At 37.8% G+C, this 9,580-nt stretch overlaps 1 protein-coding gene across 2 annotated transcripts; it reads left to right on the forward strand.

Moving 5' to 3' along the window:
- The first annotated feature begins 82 nt into the window (after positions 1-82).
- On the forward strand, positions 83-9,191 carry msantd4 (Myb/SANT-like DNA-binding domain containing 4 with coiled-coils). Of its 2 annotated transcripts, none has more exons than XM_078402521.1 (3): positions 83-243; positions 1,014-1,491; positions 3,730-9,191. In XM_078402521.1, exons 1-3 carry the CDS (start codon positions 239-241, stop codon positions 4,336-4,338), a joined length of 1,092 nt encoding a protein of 363 aa, XP_078258647.1. In that variant the 5' UTR covers positions 83-238; the 3' UTR covers positions 4,339-9,191. The 2 variants fall into 2 exon arrangements, with proteins under 2 accessions (XP_078258647.1, XP_078258648.1); XM_078402522.1 differs by lacking the exon at positions 83-243 and adding an exon at positions 266-380.
- The last annotated feature ends 389 nt before the right edge of the window (positions 9,192-9,580 follow it).

Raw genomic sequence — 9,580 nt, forward strand, 5'->3', positions numbered from 1 at the left:
TGACTGACAGGGTTAACGGCCAATCGGAGAGCGGGTGGGCGAGGCGGGGGAGAGGCAGGTCACTTCCGTTGCTAGGTTCTTTGTATTGGGAACGTGGATGCCGCCGCTGCAACTTGTACCTCTTTAGCTTCTTGCACTGGCGCCACCAAACTCTCTTCTGTGTGCTTTAATGTACATTTGGGCTGATTGTGTGTAGTCTTAAGCAGTCTCCGTTCATTTTCTCTCTGGGATTTGCTCTATGAGGTACTGTGCCGGTGTAACAGTATTGTGGCCTGTGGCGCTTATGAAGTTGTGAAACATAGGACGTTATCTTTGGAACACCTATTTTATGTTATCTTTATTCATTTAACAGTTAAACTTTGAATATTCCAGGGGCATATGTAAGTGGAAGTATAGCTTTCTGTCAAATGCAAGAGTTGCTCATAAATAATGTGAAATATACATATTTTGGAGCTTTTCCCCATGTTGTACAGATTGGGTTATTAATGGATGTCTTTCAATTGTTAAACATCTTGAGTGAAATATATAAAACATTAATATAACTACAAATATATAGAAGAAATAAAAGATGCTTGCTGGAGTGGGAAAGTTAATGTCTAGGATTCCTGACATTTATGGAATGAGTTCTACTCATCTGAGTTTGTCTCAAGAAGGCTTCTGACCCAAACGTCAACTATTCCTTTTCTCAAGAGATGCTGCCTGACCTGCTGAGTTATTTCATCATTTTGTGTCTACTTTCAGTATAAACCAACATCTGCAATTCCTTTCTGCATATCTCATCTGAGTTTAGTTTTGCGTCAGAACTGTGATGCTTTGCTCCTGGCCAGAAAAAAAATGGCAGTGTTGTAGGAAAGCACTGATATTCATAATTTCATAATGTTGATTAATGTTCCTGAAACCTGTTTCTGCATTTGTGAGCTTGTTTCTATTGCCCATGTCTTCTGATGTAATATATGGATTTAAAAAAGTAATGTGTTCAAAGAATTAACTAGATTTTATTTAATTTGTTTTAGAATGAAACAGTTCAAGAGGAAAAGGAAAAGCAATTTTACACTGAAAGAAACTGAAATCTTACTGAAGGAAGTGAAGGATAAAAAAGAAATAGTATATACACAGCAACATGATGCAGTAACCAATGAGTTAAAATGGATGGCTTGGAAGGAAATAGCAGAAAAAGTCAGTGCTGCAAGTAGTGGTGAACAACGTACTGCATATGAAGTAAAGAAGAAATATACTGATTTAAAGTGTTATTTGAAGAAAAGAGGGGAATGCTTAGACCGGATGGAAGCAATAATGACTGACTGCAGCCCTAGTTCACTTCACTGTTTTAATCACAATGTATTCAATGGTGGAACATCTTGTCATTTTGAAGATTCTTTATTGGTCAATGATCCAAGTCGATCTCTTTGTGTAATCAAAGTAGAAGGTGTTGCTGATGATGTGGAAGAGGAGGAGGAGGAGGAGGAGGACCAGGAGCCACAAAATCCAGAGGTTTGTCCATTAATTATTAAAGCCTGATCTAAGAGAGGATGTGGTTTCTGACGTGTTATGGAGTTTTATTGGGAGGAGCCATTTGCAGAACATCACAATGATTCATAGGTTGGAACACAATTTGTATTGAATTATTAATGAATATAAAAGTGGGGTTGCATTGCAGAACTGTCCATGCATTCATCCACAAGAAGCAAGTGCGACCATGGCAGTCCACAAGCTATCACTATCTTGCACTTCACATTTCTTTCGCTCTACCTTTATGATTTTGAACAAATCCATTGTCTTTACCACGGAAACCACCCAATAATGTTTCTTGCAATAGTTTTTAATTTTGCAATGATGTACTACAATATGGTGGCACAACTAGTAGATATGCTGCCTCAGAGCTCCAGGGACCTGGGTTCAATCCTGACCCATTTGGTGTTGTCTGTATGGATCTGCATTTTTCCCTTGTGACTATGTGGCTTTCTTTTGGGTGCTCCAGTTTCCTCTCACATCACAAAGACTGAAAGATTGATAGGTTAATTGACCACTGTAAATGTTCCCTAGTACATTGATGGGGGGTGGAGTAGGGTAGGGAGGTGGGGTGTGAAGAGTGGCAGAATTGACGAGTCAGTAAAGATTAAAATGGGTCAGGATGTAATTAGCATAAGAATGAGTGCATGATGGAAAACATGGACTGAAGTGCCTATTTCCATTTAGTTGCTCTAATTCTATGACAAAAAAAAACAGGCGATGCTTCCATATGTTGCTGCAAGTTTAAGTTTTAAGTTCTGAGCATATAATGCAAAATACAACTGCCGGAAACATTTAGTAAGTGCTGCATCATATAGCGATTATGTTTTTAAATTTGGCGTTGTTTAAAATTTCAATCTTCACGCATGTACATACTATATTGTACATGTACAAACACTTATTTGAATACAGTAATGCAAATCATTCGTTTTTAAAGTGAGGACTGACTTTAAATGGTGGCACATAGACTGGAGAATGTGGCATGTTTTTGTGAACCATTTCGTTAAGGCAGATTGTCTGAAATAAAAATTATGCTTGCAAACCACTTACCTAAATGACAAAAAAAAAATTCTAGATAGTGCTAGTGAGGACAGCATTCATTGTCCACCGCTATTTATCTTTGAGAGGATAGTAGTCAGCTGTCTTCAATTATAGTAGTCCTGCCTGTGAACATGCTTCCACAGTGTTATTGGGTGGGGATTTCCTGGCTTCAGATCCAGTGTTTATGAAAGAATGGTGACATATTTCACAATCAAGATAGGACCGATGTGGGTTAGCAGGAAGACTGCAGTCTTGCTGGTAGACATTGTGGTTTTGGTGGGTGCTGTTGGAGTAAGAGATGTTTTGTGAATGGTACACTACAGTGTCTGTGCTGGTGGTGGGGGAAATGAGCGTTTAGTGGAGAATAGGGTACCAATCAAGTAGGCCGCTGTGCCACCTTTATAAGTTAGAGAAAAATATAAATGTTTTTAATTCAGATTTGCATTCTGCTTAATGCACCAGTTTAGTTTAGAGATACAGCGAAGTAACAGTCCCTTCGGCCCACCAAGTCCGCACCTACCAGCGATCATCCATACATTAGTTCTATCCTACACAGGAGTGACATTTTACCTACCTGCCAATCATTGTTACCAATTAACTGACAAACCTTGATAGACACAAAATGCTCGAGTAACTCAGCAAGTCAGGCAACATCTCTGGAGAGAAGGAATGGGTGATGTTTCGGGTCAAGACCCTTCTTCAGACTGAGTTACTCCAGCATTTTGTGTCTACCTTTGATTTAAACCAGCATCTGCAGTTCTTTCCTATACAACCGACAAACTTGCACATCTTTGAAATGTGGGAAGAAACCGGAATATTTAGAGAAAACCCACGTGATCACAGGGAGAACATATAAACTCCGTACATATAGCACCCGTAGTCAGGATCGAACCCAGATATCTGGCGCTCTTCAGGCTGCAGCTCTATTGCTGTACCACTATGCTGCCTTGCACTGCACTATACACTATATGTATGCCTCAACAGGGTACACAATATGCATGCTTAAATAGAGGACTTGGTAAAGAAGAAAATAAGGTGATATAAAAATAGATAATGATTAATTTAGCTGCAAATTGTGTGCTCTCAAATAAGTGGGCACTAAAGAAAATTGTGCAATAATACTGCTCAAATCTTTTCTTGCTCAATGTTTTAAAAAGTATTACATTGTTCATCTTTCAGATTAGAAACATGGAGGAAGAATCTGGCGCTATTGCAAGTTCACTTTCTATTATTCGGGGATTGGAAGAAACCGAAAACTTTTCTGAAGCAGAGGGGCATTCTTCACGTTCAGATCTACCTACAGCATGGAATTGCAGCCCAGATGCACTTTTCTTTATTGAGAAACAGCGGTTAGAATTGGACAAACAACGCGTGGCCCTAGAATCTGAAAGACTGGAGGTGGAAAGAGAGCGTTTGCAAATTGAAAGAGAAAAGTTGCGTTACCTGGATATTGCAAATGAAAGGCTGCAGTTGGAAAAGGTTCGCTTGCAGCTCGAGAAAGAGCGTTTGCAAGTCAAGAGAGAGAAATTGAAGCTATTAACAATGCAGGCCAGTAAGCTACCTCGGGAGAAGGAACGTAACTCACTGGCCGAAAGTACAAGTTTAAAGTCTATGGATATTGAAGCAGAAAAGTTAAAATTGGAGAAAGAGAGATTGCAGCTAAAAAAAGAGAGACTGCAGTTCTTGAATATCGAGGCTGAAAAGCTCCAGATAGACAAAGAGCGCCTGCAAATTGAAAGAGAACACTTGCAGTTGCAAAAACATTGCCAAAAAAATAATTCCATTTAATTATTGGCATATTTTTAAACCTAAATCTTTATCCATCGTTCTAAAGATTTTTTTTTGCTGCCATGTGTTATAGAAAATGCCATCCACAGTCCATTTTTATCTGTACATTTATGGACTATCCTCGTTTTGTTACTAATTTCATGATCTCTTTCAGGGAGATCGAATCTTAATGTCAACTTTCAAATTCAAATTGTTTAACACGAGGCAACAGCACACAATGCAAAATGTTAAATTTGAATTTTGATCGTATATGCTTAAGTGGTATTAACTTAGGATTTTGTGTTTATTGGAAGGATCTTTTCCAATAGTAAAATGAACTAGTAAATTTTTCTTAGTAAAATTCTTATCGAATTTTTCTAAAGATAGGTCCTGATCCAAAATGTTCTCCAGGGATGCTGCCAGACATGCTGAGTTATGCCAGCTTTTTGCCTCTTTCCTTGGCAAACTAGCATTTGCAGTTCCATGTATCTAGATTTTTCCTATAATTAGTTTCCAAAAGACTTGCTGGCTTTGACATTAACCACATTAATCATCTTCAAAGGAATTGTAACCAAGTTGTTTATTCACTAATGACATTTCACACCAATACCTATATATTTGGGCTCTCGTATGTTTGTTATTATTGACAGATCTACATTTTTGAGCTTGTGTCTGAAACCATACCTACAGCAACTCCTAATCATGTCTACAAGGAGTATAAGAAACAACATACCATAAGATTGTGAAATATTTTTTTAATGGTATCCTTTGGGTTGTTACCCCATTTAGACCACCTTTTAATAGTTTTTCACTTTCATTCAACTTGATTGTCCTGATTTCTTCTGTGAAATCAATTAATTTGTAATTCTGATGTTTTATTCGTGCTTTCAATTTTCAAACACAATTCAGCTGATCAAGCTCAACTTCTTTTAGAGACTTTCCTACCTTGTTTGTCCTGATCAGATTTGGTCTAGGGCCATGGAAATGAAAAAGATGTGTCTTGCGGCATTGTGTTAGCTAGTCCCTGGCACTACATAGTACTACGAGAGAAACACAGAAAATCCATCTCTAGCCAAATTATGTTGGAACATTTAGGTTTGATCTTCAAAATACTACTAAGAGTCCTGTGCAATAACTCTTTTTCTCACTGCTTTTAAGCTGTCATAACCAAATAACTCCATTGTTTTTTAAAAATGTCAATAGGGGCATTGTAATCCTGAGCCTGTGAGTTAGTGAGAAACGTTTCACTGGAATTAACGTTGTAAGTCATTTCCAGTGGAAAGATGCGATATTTCATGACTGCAACTTTACGGTTAGTACAGCCAACCTCTACCTCTAGTTTTGAGATTTACTTTTGTTTACATGGAAGTAAAACAGATTTTTTTAAATCACTTAGTTTTATGATATTATCATCCCATTTCAGTTACTAAATGCTAGTTCATTTGGGTAACTCATCGTTGATGGGGTGTCAAGATTTATAACTTATTTGCACAGTAGATAAAATATCTGTATTATTAGAAAGTTTGCACTGTGCTTTTAGTAAATTGAGGCACTGTGATAATTAGACTACTGACCTCTTATAATTCAGTTGCTTTAATATGAATCCACTTTTCAGCCTAACAAAGCTAATGCTGTAAATTTTCTTCATTTGAGGTTTTAAATACTGGATTTAATAAATTATTGTTCAGTTTTAACGATTTCCATTCAGCACCTTTTGATAGGTTTTCTGGGAGGAAGTTTGCATGTAGAATTAGTGATGATGATATCTATCCTCCCAATTTACTTGCAGAAGAAAGAAAAGCAACAATTTTGCTTTTGCTAATCTGTAATATGCATTTTTGTTCTATTCAAATAGTATTTAGAAAAATTAGTGAATTACAAGACAGAGATACTGTGCATAGTTTTAGGAATACAGTGAATTAAACTACATTTCTAGTCCCTTGTAGTTATACCTTCTAATCCATATATGAAATTTAGGAAAATATATCAAAGGTTCTTGTTAAGTACCAAAGGGAAAACTAAGATAACAATTAGTCTGTTGTATCAATAAATATGCACTACTATTTCACTTGGCTGACAAAGGTTAAACATGTTTTTGTTACTTGCACTAAATGTGCAAAATATCACTGGCTGCATTAAAAAAAAATGCATAGACATTGCTATATTGCATGTTTAGTGCAAGCAACCATGGAGAAATTTCTAGCCCAAATAGTTTAAAACCAAGTTTTTCCATATACGTTTCTTGTCGCTTGTAATAAGTGGAACTGGGCCATATAAACCAACGTAGTTATTTCATTTAGACTGACAACATCTGAGACTGCAGAGAACTTCAGTTTTCTTAATCAAGGTACTTGGTCCTGGTTGCTACTCGGTAAAAAAACACATACCTCGCGTTACTAAAACCCTTAAAATAGCAGTCCATTGAGTGTGGGTTTGAATTTCATTTCTCTGCCCAGTTTCTTGTATGAGAAATGGCCACTGCAGGGAGATATTGTGTGGTTGGACCAAACAATGGATCAAACAACACAAGAATTCAGGGTATATTTATAGTTAAGTAGCAAAGAGAAACTACTTAAGGAAAACAATAGTCAATATATTATACTGGCAGATCTATGCACTCATTTTGCTTTTTAAGTCAACTTTCTTTGAACGACAAATAAGTGACTGTAGTGGTGATGTGCAGCCTTAACTTCATGTTTGGAACTGACAAGTAAAATTCTAATTAAATTGTTAAATATAGTTTCGTACCAATGGTCCATATTAAGGCCCAGAAAATGTAGTGAGCTACTAATTCTGAAACCCAGGCAGTTCATGTAGTAATTATAGTTGTTATTTACTAGTTTAAATTGCTTAAATTCTGTGAGTGTAGATTTGGAAAGGGATATTGGCTTATTGAAGCAGTGTTGACCCATTGATAGATCGATAATCTGCTTATAAGTTTAATTAGATTAAATATTTTAACTTTACGTGGCCCCAGAGCGTCACCTGAATAGTTTCTAAATATTCTCAGTCAAAATTCTGGTGGTGCTCACAAACCTACAAAGACAAAAAAAACATTTCTGGTCAAATTATTGTATATGCTATTAATTGGTCATAATGTTGGCTTCATCACTTGAGTCCAGAGACCAAAATGAAAATGTAGCTGATTTTCTATTTCTCTGATCGCTACCTGGTACCCCCATGAAAGGATTTGCATTTGCAATGATCAGGTAGATGAAACTTACTGTGTGAAGTGGTATTTGCGTCCACGATCTGCAGAATATTATTCTAGTTACTGTCTGAATGGTGAGGGAAATAATACATTGGACTGGATTGCATTGACTGTCAGGAATTCCAACTGGAATAGCTATTTTTCAGTTAAAAACTGCAGTGTCCTAGAAAGAGCACAAATTACTGGAGTAACTCGGTGGGTGAGGCAGCATCTTTGGAGAACATGGATAAGTGATGTTTCTATATCGTCGCCTATCCATGTCCACCAGAGATGCAGCCTGACCTGAGTTACTCCAGTACTTTGCGTCCTTTTGTGTAAACTGGCATCTGCCATTCCATGTTTCTGCAGTGTCCTAGACTGTGCATGCGGTATCTTGTGTGGAAGTCTGGAGATGTAGGAGGCAAAGGGGAAGATAAGGTACTCTAATTTATGCTTTATGCTTTACTACTGATAAACCCTCGCCTCCAGCTTTGGTGTGTGTCTGGGGCATTTTGTGGGCTGGGCCTCTATATTGAGGCCCAGTTGTGATCATGCCACTGGAATCCAGTGTGCAGGCAGTCAGTGAGGCAGGACCTCTGTATCCAGCCACAGTACGTGCGAGTGAAGGCTGATTCAGGGTGAGGCACTGTGCCAGAATGATTCAGTCCCTTGTAAATACTCTAAAATACATTTGGAACAAAATTTATGCTTTACTTAAATGTGTAGTTTCTAATCCACTTGCAAAGTAATGTCAAATTACATTTCTATATCAATTTATTTTTTTCCCCATAGCCATCAATGTTTTCTCCAACAAAGTGGCATGGACTGGTAATTCTGATACTGAATGTTGGAGCCTGCGATAAGTTTATTCAGGAAATGTTCTTTTATGATCACCTTAGCTACTAAATCATGCAGATACTTTTGTGTCATGTTTTCTTTCACAGTTATACATGGAGTAGATTTTTGTGTAAAGGAAAAATATTCCTGTGAGCGAACTCACCAAAAATAAACGTTGGTATTTTCTAAAATATCTTTCTGAAGAACGTGTCTTGAATGTGTTTCTTATTAAAAACAATTCTATAAAAAATATTGTATAACTCTGAGAACTTAAAATATGAAAGATCAGTCATGACAATCATAAAATTTCTGTCCTCTGCCCCCTCCATTGCCAGAGTATAGCCACACGCACACTGGAGGAACAGCATCTCCTATAAAGCTTGAGTAGTTTACAACCCAGCGGTGTGAATATTGAATTCTCCATTTTCAAGTAACACCCCCTCACCTCCTCTCTTCCTGTCATTCCCTAAAATCAGTTCCTCATTGACCTTTTATTCCCCTGTCTTTTTCCCCCTCCCTACACTTCATGCTGCCGTAGCAAGACCATCAGCACAATCAAGGATGAGTCTCACCCCAGTCACATCCGCTTCTCTCCCATCAGGCAAGAGGAACAGAAGTGTGAAAACGCAGACCTCCAGATTCACCAACAGTTTCTTTCCAGCTGTTATCGGGCAACTGAACCATTCTATCACCAACTAGTGAGCGGTCCTGACCTGCCATCTACCTCATTGGAGACCGTCAGACTATCTTTAATCGGACTTTACGGGACTTTATTTTGCACTAAATGTTGTTCCCTTTATCCTGTATCTGTACATCGTGGATGGCTTGATTGTAATTGTATAGTCTTTCTGCTGATGCATAGCATGTAACAAAAAAGCTTTTCTCTCAGTTTCAATTTAGTTTATTGTCATGTGTACTGATATAGTGAAGAGCTTTTGTTGTGTGCTCTGTACCTTGGTACATGTTGTAATAAACTAAACTCTTCAAGGGAACAAAGGTCCGTCAATGAATAGAGCTTGTGGCTAAGTTTCTTGGAACCTGGTGTGTGACTCATTGCAAGTTACATTTTTTCTGGTGAAAGTGTGCCAAGGCAATAAATATTGCCGTTAGTGCTGACTCTGTACATGCCAAGATAATGGGGTATGAGCAGCATTTTTACCTGCCTCTGCCAGCAAGTCACTGGAACATTTCGAACATTGCCTTATGGCACAGGAGACCATTTGGCCCACTAATTCT

This window comes from Rhinoraja longicauda, chromosome 7 (assembly GCF_053455715.1).
Source record: "Rhinoraja longicauda isolate Sanriku21f chromosome 7, sRhiLon1.1, whole genome shotgun sequence".
In the NCBI taxonomy this organism is placed as follows: Eukaryota; Metazoa; Chordata; class Chondrichthyes; order Rajiformes; family Arhynchobatidae; genus Rhinoraja; species Rhinoraja longicauda.

Bases quoted from the DNA above. Each gene is read 5' to 3' on its own strand.
- msantd4 (XM_078402521.1), top strand. The intron at 1,492-3,729 runs GTTTGTCCATTA...TTCATCTTTCAG, and splicing joins AGGAGCCACAAAATCCAGAG to ATTAGAAACATGGAGGAAGA.